Below are 22,673 nucleotides of genomic sequence, written 5' to 3'. Positions count from 1 at the left end.
TTGTTTCTCCTGGGAAAGACAACACACACAAACACACAAACTCACAAAAGACTAGTAGACACTGTTAAATAAATCACTGGTGTTGCAATAAAAGGAAATAAAAACTTTCCTCATGCTCTGCTTTTTGCTTCCCGCTGTGCACGCATTAACATTTTACTGCTAAAGTAGCAGATAAATCAGATTACATGTGTTCATACTGCAAATTATGCCCAGAACTTTCAGAAAAAGCTTCCCACATTAATCAAATCCTCAAAAGAGTAAATCAACTTAAAAAACAAAACAACAACAACTTTTTGCTCAGTTACCTCACATCCTACCGTTATGCAAGTGTGATTAAAGGGGTAGTGAATTTCCGAGTACAGATGTAAAGATTAGAGGTGTCCTAGATTGTGTCTTAGGTGTCTTAGATTTTCTTGTTAATAAATTTTTTTTACATGTTTTAAAATTAAAATTAATTGCCTTACATATGCAAAGCTCAGGTTTTATATATTTAAACCTCTGTTGTTTACCCTATATCAACCAAGGCTCTTGATGTTTGATTGTGCTAAATTGATCAGGAGCACGCACTTTGTTTGCACATCTTTGCACTTGTATACCCACTGATTAGCACCTTCAGCAGTCAAAGGTTACTCACAGAGCCTTTGAATAAATACTTTTCTTCTCCCTGGAAACATACAAAGAATTCAACATATTAATTTGCTGCTGTTCAGTCTGAAAAAGAAAGCATTTTTGTTTTGACGCAGTCTGGGCTGTTCTATTTTTGGACTCAATATCATGTCCATGTGTTGTTGTTTGACAGCTAAAGACAAGGGAGAGAAGAAACTGTTTGGCTACTCCTTTGTTCCTCTGATGCAAGAGGATGGAAGGACTCTGCCAGATGGCACCCATGAGCTCATTATCCATAAGGTAAGACCTGCATACCCTCACCATCTACTGTAGGCTTTGACTGGGGGGGGAGTACCAAATCAATTTTAACCTGTTCTTGGCAAGATATTTGTTTTTGGCTAATATGTAGTGTATATAATTTGTACTGCAGAATCCTTCACAGTGATGTGTAGGTTCATCTAAGATTGTGATGATATCTTTAAAAAAAGATATCAACTCACATCCATCAGTAGATTGTAGCTTAGCCGTGATCTTAACTGAACCTGTTGATTGTTTTGCATCTCACAGGTGCTGTCAAGGATAATTTGGATGGGATTGTGCCCTGTATATGATTACGTGAATCATTGTCTCTAAATGGCAAATTGCGAGCAATCTTTTATGATACAGTTAGAGCCACCGGCAACCAAACAGCTCGCATCACTCAATTACAGGGTAGCAGGCCAGTGAGTAATGTCCGCTTACATAACACTGCCAAGCTGTGAGGTTGAATTTAACCAGGCGTAAGTGTTGCTGTATTTCTTTTTGTGTGTGCATGTGTAAGAGTTAGTCTGCATCTCTTTATTTAGAATCACTCCCCCCCCCCTACGTTTTAAGGGACTCACAGGTTTGTCATATCAAAGGTCTGAAACAAGTAAAATGACCAGTATCCCCAGTTAAAAGCTGCTGCAATGCTGTCTTGGGTGTAATTCGGAATAATTGCAGACTAGATGCTTTTCCTCAGCTGCAGGCGAAGGGTGTGTCCAGCTCTGTGGAAGGAAAAGAAACATGGAGTGCATTCATGCATTTTATTGGCAGTGAGGGGTCCAAAAATGTGATGTATTTATTCTGTGATTATCTATGGTTTAGTTCAACAGTGTATAAACACAAAGAAAAATGCTATTTTCTTTGTACTTTTTCATGTCAGGTTGCAAGATTTAGTCTTACCAAACCCCAGATTTTGAGCCTGCTGGTTTTAGTGGACAGCTTTCTTTTCCCTGTGTGTCTCCACCATAGAGGGGGGTAAAGGCCCATTGTAATGCCAGATGAAAGTTGCTGAAAAGCTCAATGAAACTGGCATGGCCTAGTTTCTCCTCAGGCCTAAAATAGACACACAGGAGCAGTCCAAACTCTTTGGTAGCTTTGGAGCTCAAACAGCTTCAGATGTAGGACTGCGTGTTAAATCCATAACACAAGACAATTTAATTTCAGTCAAGACCTCTTCAGTAAAAAGAAGACTGTCTTTTGTTTTTTTTTTACCTTCATAAACAGTAATTTATCTATGCCTCTGTTTAAGCAATTTCCCCACATAAGAGGGTGAGGAAGGAGAGCAGCAACAAGATCCTTGGTACCAAGCAGACCAGGCCTTAATGACAACAGATATAACAGTGGAGTCAGACACAACATGAAAAGAAGGGTCTGATTCAGAGGTTGGTTGCAAAGGATCTTGCAGAGGGAGTTGCAACTGTCGCCAGGCTGATATATGGGAGATTTATCAATTAGCATAAAAGGCTGATGTAGGCTGTAACTACGCTTTGTGGACTTTCTGGTGAAGTCACACATATTGCTTCAACAGTTGGGGGTTTCTGATGGTTCAGAGAGTTACAAGGAAAGCTAATAACAGTTTGTTCAGAAACGATTCTATTTCTAACTTCAGTATGTGACGGGATGATTAGTCACCATGAGGATCAACTTCTCCTTTATTTTGATGTTGGATGACAAGTTACAGAGCAACCACCTACCTCTCAAAAAATATTTATAGACATGATTAGGCTAGCTAGCAGAAACGAGCACTGAAGCTTTTGAATAGACAATAGGAGTACCAAATAGGCAAGTAAAGCAAAGCGATGGATCTGCTGGTCAGTTATCGAGCAATACAGGTCATTACTTAATTCAAAATGAATGCAAAGAAGGAGTATTAAAGCCTGAAAAGATACCTGTGTGAATCCTCCATCACTGACCTCTAATTTAATCATCCTTTCAGGCTGATTATGACTGATGTAGATTCCACCCAAGATCTTTGATGTGGTATGCCCACATATTACCTTTTTGAAAAGTAGTAAGAAAAATCATTCACCTGTTCCTGTATCTCCCCTCGTTCTCTGTTTTTAATCGGTGACACTGGATGGTGCAGTGCTTTAACAAACTGGCATTTGAACCCTCAGTGTTGCATTCTTCTGCTCTTGTCCATAACATATGCCAGTGGCAGCTCAAAAAAGTTGTGCTTTATTTTTTTCCCCTTGGTTTCCTTGCAGTGTGAGGAGAACACCAGCTTGGCTGACTGTTCACGCTATCTGAAGCTGCCGTTCTCCAAGGCCAACCTGCCGTCTAACAATCAGACACTGAAAGGCACCAAGGAGTCCTTCTGGATCACCAGCTTCCTCTGCTCCACCAAGCTCACGCAGAACGGTAAACCAGACTCAGGCATCAACATTTGGGCCACTTGCCTGCTGAACTGCTTTTGGCCGCCACACTTTTACAGATTTTAATTGGGAGTTTAGTTGCGCAGTGCTTCACTGGCTGGTTCTGTGTGCTTATATAGATCAGCGTGAAGGCTGACGTGTGAAAATTATGTTCCCCTCCCTAGTGTGTGAACAAACCGGTGAATATGCAAGGTGGTAGGAACGGCTTCCGATCTGCAAAGCTCACTAACGAACTAATAAGTCCTTATGCTTTTGGGTTTTCAATTTCAGCATGGCTAGAAGGCTAAGTCAATGTTTGAATAGAAACTTTAAAGTTACAAGCATAATTCACTTGCAACACTCTTTATTTATTTATCTTTTAAGACAACCAAAATCAGTAATGTAAGAACACAAACAGAATTTTGAGTATAAAATTGCAAAAAGACATTTCAGGTTCAACAGAGACAGCTAAAAGACTTTCTTCTTGAAGCTTATGTTTTATTCATGCGTATGTCTGGGGAATCCTGCACAGGAAAATGGCTTTTTATCTCCCTCATCCTGCTGCACTTGAAAATGTCATCATTTGTTTGGATACGTTGGGGGCTTTGGGGCTATAATTGAAGGGCCTGATGATGCTTTGTGATGTGAGGTGCACGCAGCTCTCATAATCCTATGTTGTTGTTTTTTTTCTTTTCAAGCAAACAAGGGAAGCGTCTGGATCTTGTCACTTGTGCGTTTTCTGTTTGTACGTCACGTATCTTTATGCATCTTACCCCACTTTGTCTTCCTTCAGGTGATATGCTGGACCTGTTGAAGTGGCGAGCCCACCCTGAGAGGATCAACGACAGCTTATCAAAGCTGAAGGAGATCGATGGCTCAGAGATTGTCAAAGTAGGCCAGCAGACACACTCTCGCCCATGATTTGGCCCTGCTTTTTCTTGCCTTGTTAGGAATGAAGTGTCGCTGTTTTGTTTCAATCAAAATGTATTTAAAGTCCAGGTTGAGAAAGCCTGTTTTGTACTTCTCTAACAGTTTCTCCAGGACACCTTGGACACCCTCTTTGGGATTTTGGATGAAAGCTCCCAGAGATATGGACTTAAGGTGTTTGATTCACTGGTAAGTCAGTTGTCCAAATGGCCCAGTCGTGTCGCAGATTTTTTTTTGTGTGTGTGTATTCTTAGTTTTTCTTCACGTCAGGAGCCATCTGATAGTGTTTGAGTCAACAGTAAGAGCAGAAACACAAACTCCAAGAGAAAGATCTAGTGATGTAACGCTTCAGAGCTCGCTGAAGCAATCTCAACCTGGTCATGCTGCACTGAGCTGATAGTGTGAGCCCGGAGATCGATCTCTTTCTCTCTTTCTTTCTGTCTCTGTCTCCTCATGTCTCTCTTTCTCCAAATCAGTTTCACGCTGACACACAAGCACACTTTGTCCTCTCAGTGTGGTGTTATCAGTGATGAAAAGGTCTAGTGGGCCGCTGTAGCCATCAGGTTTTCTTTATGTTGCTCGAGATCAATCAAACAGGTTGGACGAATGGACTTGCGCTCTGTGGCTGGACAAGCTCAGATCATACAACAACCTGCAGACATGAAGTGATGGGTTTTTAAAAATATTTCTAGAGATTTGTGTGCAGCATGTAATTACCTTTAGTTTCTTTTTAATCTCGTAGCCTCATATGAAAGGCGCAATTTTAAATTCATGCATCTTAGGTAAAACTTTATTAAAATGCACAGAATTTTTTAGGTTTTTTTAAAATGCACAGAATTTTTTAGGTTTTTTTTTTAAAGGAAAGCGATATGCCAACATGATTTTTTTTAAGCTGTCTTCTCTGTTTACTGTAGGTCCATATCATCAACCTTCTCCAGGACAGCAAATTCCAGCACTTTAAACCAGTCATGGACACCTACATTGAAAGCCACTTTGCTGGAGCTTTGTCCTACAGGTATGTGATGTTTCAGCATTCACTTGTAACAAATGCAGCAGATTTTCAATGCTACAGCACAGAACCACACATTGTATTTTAATAACTTATCACAAGAGGTAGGCAGGACAAGAGAGTCCAACCTACGTCAATGCTGAGAGGCAGCTTTGCTCAGTCCTGTGCTTTGATAGAAGATTGAATGAAATGCTTATGGTGCCCCCTGGTGGATGAAAAGTGAATTAGAAAATTGTGCTCACTTTTGCCTCCCTGGATTTCATTTCTCCTCCATCACACACCTGCTGTTCTCACCTCACCAGTTGTTTCTTTCAGTCTGTCAGACTTCTGATATTTTTGTTGAACTGTTTTTTGTAAGCACACACACCACTGCCACATTTCTAGAAGCTCTAAACAACTTAAAGAGTACTCTCATAAGTACTCAATGCCATATGTGTCAGAAACGCACCGCTGATGTCTTGAGTTGAATAGTTTAATTTCAAAATTCGACCTTTTAAAGCAGCAGTAAAAACTGAAACAGATTAAAAGTGGGTGGCAAGGAGCTTTTATTTCTCTTGTCAGCCCGCAGTTTCATGATTATTACACACGGCTGTAGCATTGTATTGATGAATTAATGTGATCCGAGTTCATTTAAACACTGGACGATAGAGCGTTGCATTTTAAAACATGACACTGTCTCGTCTATATTTGCCAAATCCAATGAGAGAAGCAATGCAGCTAGTGATAACTAGTTGTACTGTGTGTGTGTGTGTGTGTGTGTGTGTGTGTGTGTGTGTGTGTGTGTGTGTGTGTGTCTCCTCCAGGGACCTGATCAAAGTGCTGAAGTGGTACGTGGACCGCATTGTTGATGCAGAGCATCAGGATCACATACAGCAGGTGCTCAAGGTGAGGCATGCACAAAGACAGCCAGGCCAGTATTTCAAACTGTAAATGCAGCTGCCTTTATCGATACACAAATGCACCCATGCACACAATGACACCATCCACTTCCACTCCTGCGTTCTTCCATCATTCGTTATCCCCCACCTCTGTCTATTACACTGCATGCAATTTTAATGAGCAGAAGCACGGTGCCTCTGGTGTTGGGAATCCTCATCACATTTTTCTAATGACTCATGCAGACACACCGTCAGCGGAGCACATTGCGGCACCCAAACTGTGGCTCCTCGTTTAACATTCACAGAATAGATTCTGCACCAGAAGTGAAATGGTATTCTGTAGTGCAGTAAATAATGAATAAGCGGTACAGAGCAGATGTGCTTGCAGGCTTTTCCACGTAGAAGTAGATAAGAGAATCTCTTTAGACAGGTTTAATTGCGTATCTAACATGTCGAGGTGCTTATCTTTTGGCAAATTCCTTTTTTAATAAAAAGCAAAGCGGATCACTGTCAGAAAACTGCTATAATATAAATGAGCTCCATAATAATAAAATTAAAGGTTATCATGAATAAAATTGTTTTATTTATTTAAATTCCAGCATTTCAAGGCTTTGCCATAGACTGTAAAGATGTTGGTAGTCGCATCAATGTCAGCTATTGGTTTTGAAGCTTCAAGATGGGCATTTTACTCAGTGTTGTTGTTTTTTGTTTTGTACCCACACATTACCTAATTTGGAAAAATAAATAATGTAACTGCTAGCATGATTTATGCTATCAGAGAGACACAGATACCTGCTGCCATGTAAGTCAACTTATAAATAAAATAAAACTCTGGATTTCACTCACTTTAGAAACTGGAGCATGGGCGTCTTTGACAGTATGTTGGTACAATTAAATAAGCAGCCATGTTATTTGTCAGGTAATTGCATTAAACTTTTTCCACGAGACATCATATACAGTCGGAGAGATCCAGTTCAGTAACTTACATTAATTGAGGGGATCTCCTAGCAGATAGCTAAAGGCACCAACTTGTTATTCAAAGCAGCTGCTCTATTAATTATCCAGAGCTTTAAGCCCTTACAGTTACAGTTGGATACAATACAAAAGATACAATTTAAACTGCTGAGGTGTGTGAAAATTTGCTCCCACGTGCCTTGAAAGAACAAATTGGCATCCAAAGTTGTTTTTGTATTCCAGTAGCTTTATTGATCTCAAGGAATTTGTTGACATATGTGAGTCCTTATATTGATGCTATCATTATTATTGCTTTTAATAAGTAGGCGATTGTTATTTTCTCAGCAAAAAGCAAAATAGTCAGAGATTCACAGAAGGACTCAACAGTTCTGTATCAACAATCACAATAATCAAAGGGCGCATCAATGTGATGCGCAGTTAGCCACGTTACTTTATTGCATCGGTTATATCTAGGGAGGTGCACGTTATTTGACACCGTAAGTTACGGCATTTGGTTTCAGAGGGATTTGTGGTTATGGTGTACATCTCCCACTGAAGCATAAATCTCCAGCCTGACTGTAAATCTGTCTACAGGGTGGACCATTTATATGGATACACCGTAATAAAATGGGAATGGTTGGCGATATTAAAGTCCTGTTTGTGGCACATTAGTATATGTCAGGGGGCAAACTCCTCAAGATGGGTGGTGACCATGGTGGCCATTTAGAAGTCGGCCATCTTGGATACAACTTTTGTTTTTTCAATAGGAAGAGGGCCATGTGACACATCAAACTTATTGGTACTGTCACAAGAAAAACAATGGTGTGCTTGGTTTTGACGTAACTTTATTCTTTCATGAGTTATTTACAAGTTTCTGACCACTTATAAAATGTGTTCAATGTGCTGCCCATTGTGTTGGATTGTCAATGCAACCCTCTTCTCCCACTCTTCACACACTGATAGCAACACCGCAGGAGAAATGCCAGCACAGGCATCCAGTATCCGTAGTTTCAGGTGCTGCACATCTCGTGTCTTCACACCATAGACAATTGCCTTCAGATGACCCCAAAGATAAAAGTCTAAGGGGGTCAGATCGGGAGACCTTGGGGGCCATTCAACTGGCCCACGACGACCAATCCACTTTCCAGGAAACTGTTCATCTAGGAATGCTCGGACCTGGCACCCATAATGTGGTGGTGCACCATCTTGCTGGAAAAACTCAGGGAACGTGCCAGCTTCAGTGCATAAAGAGGGAAACACATCATCATGTAGCAATTTCAAATATCCAGTGGCCTTGAGGTTTCCATTGATGAGGAATGGACCCACTATCATTGTACCCCATATACCACACCAAACCATCACTTTTGTTGTTCCAACAGTCTTGGAGGGATCCATCCAATGTGGGTTAGTGTCAGACCAATAGCGGTGGTTTTGTTTGTTAACTTCACCATTCACATAAAAGTTTGCCTCATCACTGAACAAAATCTTCTGCGTGAACTGAGGGTCCTGTTCCAATTTTTGTTTTGCCCATTCTGCAAATTCTGTGCGCCGATCTGGGTCATCCTCGTTGAGATGCTGCAGTAGCTGGAGTTTGTAAGGGTGCCATTTGTGAGTAGCTAATATCCGCCGAAGGGATGTTCGACTAATGCCACTCTCCAGTGACATGGGCGAGTGCTACGCTGTGGGCTCTTGCTGAATGAAGCTAGGACAGCCACTGATGTTTCTTCATTAGTGACAGTTTTCTTGTGTCCACATTTTGGCAAATCCAACACTGAACCAGTTTCACGAAACTTAGCAAGCAGTTTGCTAACTGTAGCATGGGAGAGGGGTGGTCTCATAGGGTGTCTTGCATTGAAATCTGCAATGACCCGGTTACTGCGTTCACCAGATATCAACACAATTTCGATCCGCTCCTCACGTGTTAACCTCTTCGACACGTCAATGGCTGTGAACAAAGAGAAACTTGTAAATAACTCATGAAAGAATAAAGTTACATTGAAACCAAGCACACCATTGTTTTTCTTGTGACAGTACCAATAAGTTTGATGTGTCACATGGCCCTCTTCCTATTGAAAAAACAAAAGTTGTATCCAAGATGGCCGACTTCTAAATGGCCACCATGGTCACCACCCATCTTGAGGAGTTTGCCCCCTCACATATACTAATGTGCCACAAACAGGACTTTAATATCACCAACCATTCCTATTTTATTACGGTGCATCCATATAAATGGCCCACCCTGTACTACTGTTTTTAAATTGGGCACCCTCACATTAACATCTGTGGGTACTGGACAGCCTCAAGTAGCCCTTGAGATCACAGTCCCAGAGTGACTTATTTGTTTTGATTCGTTTCACTTCATTTCTTCATGCTTGACTCAAAAACTCAAAATGATGAATCCATTATCAGAATTGCTGGCAGAATTTTATCTGAATAGTCTGGTACTTTTGACTTTGAGATAAATAAAATAATAAGAGATTGGATGAAATTCATCAGGACAAAATGTACTAATTCTCTATTATTTGACAACTTTCCCTGGAAGGACCTTTTGTGCTTTTTCCATCAGGCAGCAGAGCACAAATTCTTTTTTTGCTTTTTTTTTCTCTTTCCTCTCAGGCCAGCGAGTACATCTTCAAGTACATCATCCAGTCCCGTCGGCTCTTTTCGCTCGCTACAGGAGGCCAGAATGAGGAAGAGTTCAGAGTCTGCATTCACGAGCTGTTCATGTCCATCCGCTTCTTCCTCTCGCAGGAGAACAAAGGCACCACGCCTGTCGCACAGACACAGGTGTGTATGGGCTTGTGTGAAAAATCAGTGACAGGCAAGAGCGCATCTTAAGATCTTTGCAGCTTTGTCATACATGCGCCTGATTGCGTGAATCTGAATGTGAAAATGTGCACCACTTGATGTTTTCTTTCTCAGGGGCTCCTGTTGATGCAGTTGTGAAAGGTGAGAAATTGGCTGTAATTGAATTTCATGCTGCCAGAGGGTTTGGAGGCAGAACAGGGATTTCTGTGGCAGGTTTTCCTTAATCAGTGGGAGGTCTGCACAGCAGGGCAGCTGCCTTCACTGATTTCAAAGAAGACCAAAACAAAACAAGCTAAAGACCCCAAAGATAATCCTAATTACACACCAGAAACAGATGCTTGTGCGGTGGTGTATTTGTGCACATTTTTTAGTGTTCACCTCACCCACATGAAATCTAAACATGTCTTTTCTTTTAGCAGCCATAACGAACTACGCATGTTAGCAAAAAACTCACTTTGAATCTTCAAGAATCAGATTGCTGGTGCCACTTTAAGTATTCCAGCAGCGCTCTGACCGTGCTCTGTCTGAAAACCTCTGTTTTAGTCCCCCACTGACTTCTGATCTGTATTCTCAACACAACAATAGCAGTGGGAGAATGCAGGTTGGGCTAATGCTAATCCCACTTAATCTGTAACATCTAGCACACACACGCCAGCATACACAAATACATACACACTCAAAAACACAAGCAGCAAACCCATATACAGATAGGCAAATTCAACTGTCACTCCTGTTTTAGATTTTATACTGTTAAGTAAAAATGCAAAAAAAACAAAACATGATTTGAACATATTTTTTGATATAATTATGCTTATTTAATGGAAAAATTAGATATGCTGCATCCTAAAATTAGTAAACACACTGTAATTACTCAGAAAAGCTACTTCAGTTGGGCAGTTACGGCCCTTGTTGCCTTATTTAAATGGATAATTTTTCAAAGAAAACATCTTTGACAGTTGCTGGAAAAACAAAACAGCATTTGTCTTCTGCCAGAATGTCTCAGACAAGAAGAACATTAGTGTTAAAAAAAGAGAGAAAAAAAGACAGACTCAAAGGGACATATTTAGTCTTTTTTCTCAACTATGCAATGAGAAACTGACAGAACCTGACAGGAAGAAGGAGAATCTGACAGCCAGCTACAAACAAGTGATGGGCAGCAATCCTAGCTGTCCTTCAGCTTAATGCACGTAATCCGTGCCTGCTAGAGTTCTGACTAAATCCAAGTGGGGCCAGTGATTCAGGGCAGAATAGTAAATATTTACCTCTGTTTACTAAATAAAACAGCTTTCTAGAAACAGAGTATGAATATTAAGAAGAGTATGGAGCATTGCAGTTGCTTATTCTTGAGTCAGTTCTTATCGGTTGAGCTGAGCTGCAGGGCATCTTCACAGTATCATTAGGATGTAGCTTCTTTATTACGCTACTTACATGATTACAGTTAGTGAAAGATGTATGGTAAAATATTCACTGGATATACATATATAGGAACACTCTCATCATGGTTTTCAGCACAGTGATTCCAATCCTGGAGAAAGTGTTTAAACAAGAATGAGCTGCACCTGTTGCACCTGTGATTGAACATTCCCTCTTTATGCGCAGGCCGTGTTCCTCCGAACATTTCCGGCAATTTACAGCGAGCTGTTGAAGATCTTCACGGTGCGTGAGGTGGCCGGTTTCGTCAGGGAGACTCTGGGCAGCCTGCCTACAACCGTCCATCCTGACTGCCCCCTGGAGGCCGTCAAACTGCAGTGCATTGCCAAGACTGTGGAAAGCCAGCTTTACATTAACCCAGGTAAATACTAGTAGGACAAAAATTATTCGCATTTATTCACAGCATTTGGAACATGATCAGAGCTCTTTAGCTCTGCACTTCCATTTGAGAACACACCTTAGCTAATTGTTACCCTGCAGTGAGCCAAATTCCAAGTTATTAAACTGTTCTTAATAAAGGGTTTTACACTGAAGCAAATTACTGTGTCAGTTTTTTATTTCCAACACGCTCCCAAAGGCTGCATGTAGCAGGGAAAAAACATCCCTCATGCAAATCATATGAATGTCATACAAGATTTTCATTAGTTCCAGTCAATAATGTTTCAACTGAGCATGAAAGCAGAGCAAGACATTATGGCCCCGCAGAGAAATGAATGTAGAATATTTTCTTAGTTGTTCCCGTTGTGTTATTTCTACTTCATTAAGTCTTTGATGTGTTTGTGCTGTAGAGTCACGATGCATCCTGTTGCCGGTGGTGCTTCGAGTGCTACAGGCCCACATGCAGGAGCAGAGAGATCTGGTCATGTGTGCCCAGATCCTCTCCAGCATGCTTTCTCTAATCAAGAAGGAGGAAAATGGCACTGCGGTGAGTATTACGCTCATAACTGAGAGCCATTAGTCAGGCCCCCCTGCTTCCTTAAAGAAACACTGCAGTGTTTTGGGAAATACACTGGCTTTCTTACTGATGAGGAAACTGAGACGGCTGGTTAACTGAGCTTAGACTAAAAAAGCTCAGGTAATGAAATCCATCTAAAGCATATTTCAAGCTCAAAACCCAAATTTGTGTAATCTCTTAAAAGCTTATAGCTGTCTTTAGAATTTCTTTCTTTTTGTTTTATTGATTAATAAAAAACAGTTTAAGGTTTTTATTAAATGTTAGCGCCAGAAAAGTCCCTGGCCTGGCCTGACTAGAGCCTTTTCTTTTAGTTTTTTAAATTTGACCAGTCAACTCCTTGCAGTTGCACCCCTGGATGCTGGAGATCCCACTGGCCATTTGCACCTGTCTGCATCCCACTATTTCAGTAGACTTCAGTAACACAGAGAGCAAAAGTCCAACTAAACTCAGATCGAACAGTGGCTTTCGGTGTAAGATCGCTCCTTCCGAGCCTAAAGATGGCACTGTCTGCCACATTGGGCTCCTTGTGACTTCACCCTCTTTCTCACATTTAAATTCAAGATGAAAGGTTGCCCTTCTCTTAGAGTGAAGGAGGTCCCATGAGCTCGGGGGAGGAACTTAAAGGTGGTATCTGCCAGTTTGTTGCTTTTGATGGATTGCGTCACACCTCAAAGACGCACAACAGTCTTATTCTTCTCACCTGACTTTGAACAAGAATTTTTTAAGTCATTGCAGTCATTCACCAGATCATTATGTTGTTGCATAAAGATCTGGTTACGCTTTAAAATGTGGTGTACAACTAAAGGCGTAATTCCTACAACTAAGGGCTGATTCAATGGAAATTCAATGGAATTTTAATTACTTGAAATTACAATGAAATTATATTTACCTACAAATAATAACAATTTCATGGTAATTTTGAAGACAAGAAAAAATAAAATACCATCAAAATTTGCAGACCTGTGCTTTTCCATAAAATTATGCAGTGCTTGAAATTACTTGAGGTATAACTTTTATTTCCTCTCGTGTAAAATACCTCAAGTTATGCGTTACTTAAAATGACTTACAGACTACTTAAATGTACTTGCAGTATACCAAGTTCTTTGTTTCCTGTAAAAATCTGACTTGTGACCCCCTTATTCTAGTGCATACACCGTTAAGTACTTGTAGGTAAATATAAAGACATTGTAATTTCAATAAAATACACCATTTAATCAGTGGGTAATTACAGCCTTAGTTGCATGCCTTATTATAAAATGTTAGCAAATATCACTGGCACCTCCAAGTCAGAATAATAACTTTTTAAAATCATAAATAATATGGTGTAATCCCTTCATAGAAACTTGTGCAGTTGCAGTCAGTTCCTGATGTTTTTCAAGAATCTGCATGACAGTATCCCTTCCATTATATCTCCCAAAATAATTAAAGAAAGTCAACACCACAGGAATTAGTCCTACACCAGTTTCGTTGCCCGTACACTGCAATAGCAGATTGCTTTGTTGCGTGTATATGGTCAATTAGTCTTGGTAACAGGGACACTGGCAACTGTGCAGTCCAGTAATGAGAGCCATCAATTTAGCAATGGACACTGTCAAAGTGGCAGTCACTTTGAGCTGTGTGTGTGTATTTGTGTGATTTGCCTGTCTGTGTGTACCTGCTCAGGTTGCCGGGCTGGTACCGGTCCCTGCCAAGGAGGCAGGTAGTGGAAGAGGCAGCCAGAAAAACACATACACAAATGCGTGCACACATGAGCACCCACTGGCACCATATCTAAAGGGAAGTGACAGCAGTGGCAGTCAATGTGCCAGTGAAGCTCCTTCTCATTATCACTCTTTCCAAGACCTGTCTGTCTTGTCAGGGGTAGAGACTAGAGAGAAATACACATGCACACACGCACACACACACACACACACGCACACACACACCAGTTTATTCACCACTCTCTTTGAGTTTCTTTTCATCTTTAACTGCCTCTACGTCTTTTGTATTCTACCTTCTTCTATTCGTTTCCATTCTCCTCTTTCTTCGTTAAGTTTTATACTCTCAAAATGTTCGGCGTGGCCCTGAAACTTCTTATCAGTCCGCGTTCTGGTTCAAGACACATTAAAACTGATGAAAATAGAATTACAGGGTAGCGGTGGCGGGGCGGAGAGGGGTGTAGACATTGGCTTGGAAGCAGAATGGTGTCGGTTGTTGATTACGGTTCAGTGTTGTGCTTGCAGAACAATGCCAGGTAACTTTAAGAGGACATAAGTGCACAGATGGAGTCTGTTTGAATTTTAGGGGCTCTTACATTCAAGATTCACATTTTTTTTCTTCTATTCTAAAGGCTAATACTCTCTCAAGGTAATCTGTTACTTTGACCTGCGATTCATTCTCACATGGGTGTGTTTTCTTTTCCCTCTCCAGGAGCCTGTGGTGTCTGAGGAAGTGGAGCTAATTGTGGAAAGCCTGCTGGGAGTTTTACTGAGGACCATCTTGGAAATTAGCAACCGGCCCCAGCCTGCTGGAACCTCCATGAGACTACAGTTCCAGGATGTCACTGTATGTGTGTTTTACTGTGTGTGTGTGTTTGTAAGCTAGCTTACTGCTATAAATGACAGGACTTGACAATATGTAGAAGCGTAATTAGACTAATAAACAGAGTTTCTGGAATGGCGGGAATGGCGAGGTGGATGACAGATCATCATTGTCTGATGAAGGAAGGTCAAAGTGGAAATTCTTTTAAAAATCATGTTAACATGTGTACAATTCTTACTAGTTCCACTATTATTTTCAAAGCACAATAGATCTTATTTTTTGAACTTCTCATTTCTCCTCCAAAAGGAAAGAAAGAAGAAAAGTTTGCCCTGAATATGCAACAACATTAAAGCTCCATCTTCTCCCTCTCCCTCTCATTATGTGTTGTGTTGTCAGGGAGAATTTGTGGCATGTTTGTTGGCGCTTCTGCGACAGATGAGTGACAAGCACTATCAGAAGCTGCTGCAGGCGTTCAGCAGCAAAGACGACCTGAGGGTAAGACCACGCCATCTTTCTCTCTTTCCCTCCATCCATATCTGTCTGTCTGTAGTGATACTTTATCTTATTCTCTACTCCTGATTGTTTCTGTCTGCAAGTCTAAAAGTAAAAGATTATAATTAATGCCTGTTGATGCATTACTACAATTTCTACAAATTGTGTAGAATAGAGCAGCAGGAAAAATAAGAGACAAAGTTATTAAGTTCATGGGTTTACTCTATTGGGAATTAATGTTAACAGAAGTAATGTGCTTTTTGTGAGTTCTATTTTTGATACATGCATCAAAAAGGTTTAAGAGTTTACTAAGTGAACCCTGATGCTGGGTTTGGTGGTAAAACAAAAGTGAAAAACGCAGATGAAACCAGATTTACTCCGTTCACATGTACAGCACATCTTTCTAGAGGCTCAGACTTTGAGTGTATAATATTATTACAGTTGACAACACTGCACATCCTTATGATATGTACATAGTTACATAGTAGATTTGGATTTGTCTTAACACTTGAGAAGTGTTAGGATCAGATGTTTATGTGCAGTGTAGTCTCCTTAAACAGAGCTCATATTAACATTGGTAATATTAATACTGTAGCAGCCTTATTCTGCACCTCAGCAACTGTGAATAAAAATCTAAGTCAATAAATCAGTTTTCTCCTAACAAGAAATTTCACCATTAACAATAAAGTGATCCATTGTAATTGAGTTAAGTCTGGGAAGACTTCAGCACCATGGACAGATGCAGAGGAAGTTGTTCTACCTTCATACTAACTCTGAGCAGATTTAATGTGGTTCACACTGGAAAAGAGACATGAGCCCCTTTTCCGTTAGTACCTACTTGGATCAACTCGCCACACCTCACCACGGGTCTTAGGGTTTTCCATTAGGTCATAGTACCTGCGCAGCCAGGGATCCAAAGCGATCCAAGCAGGTTCTAAAATGTGATGTTGTCAGACTGCATGCCACCAATTGGCTGATCAGTGGTGTCACTCGATGAGTCATAAGAGCATCTTGTTCGTTAATGGAAAACCAGCCGATCCAAGTTTGTCTGAGTAGGTACAAATGGGAAAAGGAGCTACAGTGAAGTTTTAGGTTGTTTGTTTTCCCCACAGAGCGTGCAGAGATAAAGAGAAGTCAAGAAGTAGCTTATAGCTAGAAAATATTAAAATGGCCACAAAACACAGACATTTCTTTTATATATTTTTAATTATACCCAATATATAATAGGAGAGTAAATGGTTGTCAAAAATAAGCTCCATCCTGAATCTTTCTTCTGCAATAACTCTTTACTGAGTAACAAACTTAATGTGCCTTGGTGTGGGTTTGCATGTGTTTGTGTTGCAGGATTTCCTCCTTCATATCTTTACAGTCTTCAGGATCCTAATCCGACCAGAAATGTTCCCTAAAGACTGGACTGTCATGAGACTGGTCACGAACAAGTAAGAACACACACGCAAACAAATCAAGGAAAGCAGGAAGAGGACACCAATCAGGACAGACAGGAAATCAGAGGCTCATGCAGATATGCAGTATGCATCTCACTCGCAACTAGTCGTTTATTCTGTTTGTGTGCTTTCATCTGCTAAAATATTCAACCTTGGTTCTCTCAGTTAACACTTGATTTTGATCGCACAAAGAGCTTCAGAAGATGGAGAGATTTGAATGTAGTCTGCTCATTTAATATGAGAGTAAATGCAGTGCTTATCCATCCATATTATTGTCTGGAAAAACAAGTAACAGTTTTTTCATAATAAAAAGTTTTGTCAGACAGAAAAGTGTAACTTAAAAATGTTATGCCATAGCTGTTCATGGTTTTGCCTCTCTGCTCGTATTTTCCTTTAGCAGTGCAGAATGGAAATGACAGATTCCCCTCCAAGGTGACACAGTAGTAATCTTCTCCACCTCTTGCTTTCTGTGTCTCTTTTTGTTCTTTTAGTGTCATCATCACAACTGTCCTCTACCTTTCTGACGCTCTGAGGAAAAAACTTCCTCAATGACAAGTTTGACTACAAGGTAAGGAAAGGTGGCAGGCTTTGTGTGTGTGTGTGTGTGTGTTGTCTGAACAGTGCTGCAGTGCTTCAGAAGTCTGAATGTCAAAATAGCTTCAATTCTTTTTAAAAGCCTGCTGCATTACTTTACCACTGACACACAGACAGACACATATATAATATGGAAGTTCATCACACATCACAAAAACTGAGACATGGATATAAAATCGAGCTAATACCATTATTCAGATGCTTAGCGCAGACTGTGCAGCAGTGAGCTGAAAGCTGAAAAACAGAAGAAAGAACAGTAAATATACTTTACACCAACATCAGTGACTTATTCTGGTTTCAGTATTTTTTCTATATGGTACAGTCATGGACTATCTAACAAGCTTGATTTGATCCATTTTGAAACATACAGAAATGAAGTAGATAAAGTAGCAAAAAAAAGGGTAATTCTAGACCACCAGTGCATTTTGGCTTTTGTAGAGTTTTTAAACTGATTCGTGATGGTTTGTTGTTTTCATAAACATTTTGAGATGTTTGAGTCTAGTGTCTAGTGCTGCTGCTGCTGCTATTGGCTTAATGAAAATGATGTAAAGTAAGGGTGTTTGTCCTATCAGTATTATGTCTGATAGTAAGTTACTGTGTGCCCACACGCAGGTAGACACTTTTGTAGGTTAAAGTCAGGAGGTTGTGCACGTTAACAAGGTGATGTTTTTTTATTGCAGGTGTGGGATTCATATTTCTACCTGTCTGTAATATTTATCAACCAGCCCTGTCTTCAACTTGAATCCTTCTCTCCCTCCAAGAGAAAGAAAATACTGGAAAAGTAAGTGCTGATTATTTGCAAATGCTCGGTATTCTTTGCTGGATGCGTTAGAGCAGTCTGTAATGAGCCACACGCCTACTCAACAAGCCGCTCTATCTTGCTCCTCCTGTCTGTCAAGAACCTCAACACAGCTGGACACACAGTGTACACTCACTCTAATGACTGCTTAACATGCTGTTCTACAGCTTCCATCAGTATGTGCACACATTTTTAACCACATTTTGTTGTTGTTTTTTTGTTTTGTTTTTTTATCATGCAGATATGGAGACATGAGGGTGATGATGGGCTGTGAGATCTTCAGCATGTGGCAGAATTTAGGTAAGGTGATAGAATGGAAAAACGTGTCAGTGCTCATCATGGCGCGCATCTTATTCCTCAACATGGGCTAGACCCATGATGGAGAAAGTTGTTAAGCTCATCGTCCTTCATGTGGCATATTCACAAGAGATACTTACTGAGTACTTACTCAATGTTTCTGTGCACGGGATCCGTCTCATTGTGCTTTGCAATTCACTCCTTTGCTGGATTCCAGCTTGATCATTATATGGATGGATCTGCATGATGTGTAACAACGTGGGCCATCATGCGGACCAATTTTTCATTTATAAATGGCACTACAGCCTCCATAGTGCTCATAAAGGAAAAGAGGCCGAAAAAAAAGCTGAAAAGTGCACAGAAAGAAAAAAAAGGTAAAAGATTTGCTGATGCAGGAATGTTTGGAAAGAAATTTGTGAAGGGATTTTAACCTAATGACATACATGGCATATTTGCTGTCTGTCTTTCATTTCAGCAATAGCTGGATCTCTTAAAGTCCTATGGTGATATTGAAACTATCTAAATCCTGTTTTTATTTATTCATATTTATTGCTCCTCTGGTGCAAAAGTAGAGCTCTCGGAATCTGTGTGATGCAACAAAGCAAACAACTCTCTGTACTTGAGCTGATGGGATCTAAAAAAACCCCCCTTTTTTTCTTCTTTATACCATTTGTCACCATGGCAACGGACTGGATGCCTTGGTCTGCTTTATGTGGATGCTTTTGTTCTGACTCTGTGATGGATGGATGCAATTTTGTTTTATGGTAATTTCCAACGTACTGTTCAAGTGTGGTTTTTCTCATTTTCAAGTACACTTTGGAACCCCCCCCCCCCCCCCCCCCTTCCTTTCTTTTTATTTGATAGTAATAATAACGTTACATCTTTCTGCTGAAAATAATGGAATAAACTGTGCACTCTAAATTGTTTCGCTTTAGCACTTCAGCCAAATTGGAAGGAATTTGTGAAGTGTACTCTATCAGAATCTGTCTAAAAGGGAGGAGAGAGGAGAGAAATCCACTTGACCTTTTGATTTCAGAGCTGTGTTAGCCAAAGAAAAAAAAACTTCTGAGGCATTATTTTTTTAAAGGTGTAATGTTTGTTTAAATGATTAGAAGATGGGGGAGTAGCAGAAAACAATCAAAACAGAAAGTTTTGGGGCTTTTGGGAACTTCATGAACTGCTAGAGCAGGATTTATTGCAAAGGTTTTGAAGGAAGACACCTTTCCAGAGTTGGGTAAATTGTCTCTGACATAAACAATATGCTGTGTGCAGGGATAAAGTGAAAGCCTGACCTCTGTATCGATCTGTATCTTTCCTCCAGGTGAACATAAGTTGAACTTCATCCCAGCAATGATTGGGCCGTTCCTGGAGGTGACGCTGGTGCCTCAACCTGATCTGAGAAATGTCATGATCCCCATTTTCCATGACATGATGGACTGGGAGCAAAGACGCAGTGGCAATTTTAAGCAGGTACTGCGTGCTGCTGTTTCACAGAAATCCATTCACCAACTCAGAACTATTTAATCGTGGCTTTAACTCTTAGTTGCAAAGGTCACTGAAAACTAAATTCATCCTTGTCATAATCAAAAATAAGCCATTATCTATATTACTGGATAATTGGAAATATAACTTGCAGTGTGTGTTATGTTTAAGTTTTTTCTAAAACATTTATATTCATTTATAGCTGGTTATGATTCTCATTGCTAAATAATAATATTAGTTACATTTCTGAAACTTCTGAAACCACAATAATTAGTATAATATATGAACTGAAGTATGTGAATGCGAGAGACAGACAGAGCCTTACAGAAAACTACTAACGTTTTTGTTGCTAAAGGTGGTTCTACAAGCTACTTGGTCATCTTTAGTTTTTCACATAACTGTAAATTCTAACAATTTTAACTGCAAAAGAAATTGACAGATCGATTAGTGTCTTGTCAATCACAAAACTTACTCCCTAAAGCATATCCTGCTTTAATATCAACGATTCTCTAAAAATATCACGTTGTATAAACTAGTACTCAAAACTCATTAGTAAAATGTCTATTCAGGTAATAAAACAAGTGATTAATAAGCAGTCAGATTTTTCTCAGTCAGAGGAGTCACCCTCTGCTGGCCATTACAAATACTGCAAGTTTAAGGGAATCCTGCATTCTCATTCAGATAATTAAGTCTACTTTTTTGATGCAGCACACTTTAAGATCAAGCTCTGCGTTCTTCTTTATTATGTCAGTGTTGTTCAGATTGCGAGCCTCTGAGCTTTAAATGCTTTTCCTCACAGGTGGAGGCCAAGCTGATTGACAAGCTGGACAGCCTGATGTCTGAAGGCAAAGGCGATGAGACATACAGGGAGCTCTTCAACAGCATGTGAGTTGGTAAAAGAGTCAGGAAATGTTACAAAATCTAATAAAGTAGGCATTTTTCAGAAAGACTTTTGAAGGAAAAGTCTCTGCAATTTGTTAAATAATTTGCCGCTAAAGCCTTTTTTTTTCTAAATTAATTAATTAATTTATACAATAAACAGTAAAATCCCAGCAAAAACCTACTTGAAAGTGCATGAAGGCTAGTTTAGGAGACCTGGGCACTTCCAGTGAAAATAGCTGTTTATGGGGGTCTAATTACCTAAATGATGCAACCCACACAAGGCTTCATCAGGTAAATTATCTGCGTGGGCTGCAATCCGCAGGTCATTTGCCTCACTAAATGGCCGTTTTATCTGGAAGTGGATGTGTCTAAGTATTCTGCTTTTGAGAATTAGCCTTTAACCCTGAAAACCCAGAGCACAGATAGCAGCGTTACAGCTCTGAAAAGGCCTCTTATACTTCAATAAAGAAAGCCATTAAATGGGTTAGGTTGCTTTCAGAGCGTGTAGCTAATGAGGGAAGCAACACAGAAAGCTGCAGGCTTACTTTTAAAGTAACAAACATGTCATTATTATAAAAGTATACAATAGGTAGTTTTGTATTTGAAATTGCTTATGTAAAGCATATTTTTCAAGCAGTGAGAGGTAAGTGATGGGCATTTAATCACCTTCATCTTCACTCACACCTCCTCTTTGGTCAACTCCTTTTGTCTGTCCTTGAGTTTCCAGGTTTGTACTCCTGCATGCTTAGTGTTTGTGCACCCCTTTTCATATGTGTGTGTGTGTGTTCACCTGAGTGTGTGCGTATCTTGGTCCCTGCTTCTTTTCTGTTCATATTTTTATGTCGCCCTTCACTCTGGGCTGCTAGTATTTGAAGCTTTCAAAGCAAAAATCTTGCATTTCAACTTTAAAAGAAGAAGGAAAAGAAAACCACATTGTTGCATTAAATGAAGTCGTATTTCCGATTCACTCTTCTGCTGTCGCACAGCTGCAAATCAAAGTGTGATCAATTTTATGAGTATGGATCCACTTCTAATATCCCTTTGTCTTCCATAGTCGATCATTCTCTTTCCCACCATTTGTACACGTGAAACATTACAAAATATGAGCCGCAGTGCCTCTGCATTTTATTAAAGTTCAGTACTTATAGTGTGCGCTATATTGCAATCATGCATAATTGGTTATTATTAACACTTTTTTATGTTTAATTTCAAATTTCTTTTGTTTTTAATGATTTAAGCCTACTTTTAGTTCATGATTATTGTTTTTTCTTTTTCCACTAATCCCTAAACTAACCTGTGTGAGTGTGTGCTAATATTAATATTAATTTATTCCGCCTATGCTTCCCGCCTGGAGTAGAATTCCTCTGTTTGGTCCGTACCCTAGGTAAGACACCCTCCTCTTTGTTCTCTCAGTGTCGTCTGTGTGAGGGGAAATGTGGAGCAATTACAAAAAAGAAGAAGAATAAACAGCTTCAGTATTTTGGCTGTTGTGTGTTTGCCCTTAATTCTATAAAAACCTGTTTTTGGTGGCATAACAGTAAATAAGGTGTTGTAATTTTTTTTTTAGCCACCTTTGTGCTTTTTCTTTCTTAAGCCCCTGTAGGCAGGCCAACAAGCATAGGTGACACCGGTGTGACTGCTATTAATTTTGCTTCGCCTCCTTTCCTTTCTTAGTTGTTTCTTCCATCGCCGATCCTTTCGTATCTATTTCCCCCCCCCTTTTGCCCACCCTGTCTCTTTTGGTCTTTACATCTTTGTCTTGTTCTGTCTCTCTTCATTTGTCCTTCAGCCTGCTGAAGAAGATCGAGAGAGAGACCTGGAGGGAGAGCGGGATCTCTCTGATCGCTACCGTCACCCGTTTAATGGAAAGGCTGCTAGACTACAGGTGAGCATGCACACACGTTCACAAATACTTACAGAGACACACATGCTTAGTC

General features: G+C 40.1%; 1 protein-coding gene across 1 annotated transcript in view; it reads left to right on the top strand.

Moving 5' to 3' along the window:
* dock4b (dedicator of cytokinesis 4b) overlaps window positions 1-22,673 on the top strand; it is a 138,986-nt gene that overhangs the window by 78,704 nt on the left and 37,609 nt on the right. Inside the window, 20 exon segments of the mRNA XM_025899516.1 lie at window positions 800-906; window positions 3,117-3,270; window positions 4,057-4,154; window positions 4,296-4,379; window positions 5,105-5,205; window positions 6,003-6,084; window positions 9,648-9,818; window positions 11,439-11,631; window positions 12,059-12,195; window positions 14,635-14,769; window positions 15,142-15,240; window positions 16,582-16,676; window positions 17,174-17,216; window positions 17,218-17,250; window positions 17,957-18,057; window positions 18,317-18,375; window positions 19,694-19,842; window positions 20,654-20,739; window positions 22,094-22,120; window positions 22,526-22,621. Coding sequence (XP_025755301.1) covers window positions 800-906; window positions 3,117-3,270; window positions 4,057-4,154; window positions 4,296-4,379; window positions 5,105-5,205; window positions 6,003-6,084; window positions 9,648-9,818; window positions 11,439-11,631; window positions 12,059-12,195; window positions 14,635-14,769; window positions 15,142-15,240; window positions 16,582-16,676; window positions 17,174-17,216; window positions 17,218-17,250; window positions 17,957-18,057; window positions 18,317-18,375; window positions 19,694-19,842; window positions 20,654-20,739; window positions 22,094-22,120; window positions 22,526-22,621 — 2,050 coding nt within the window.

The sequence above is a fragment of the Oreochromis niloticus genome, linkage group LG17 (genome assembly GCF_001858045.2).
Source record: "Oreochromis niloticus isolate F11D_XX linkage group LG17, O_niloticus_UMD_NMBU, whole genome shotgun sequence".
Lineage (NCBI taxonomy): Eukaryota > Metazoa > Chordata > Actinopteri > Cichliformes > Cichlidae > Oreochromis > Oreochromis niloticus.
The sequence above is the reverse complement of the archived record's forward strand: the minus strand, read 5'-3'. Positions and strand labels throughout refer to the sequence as shown.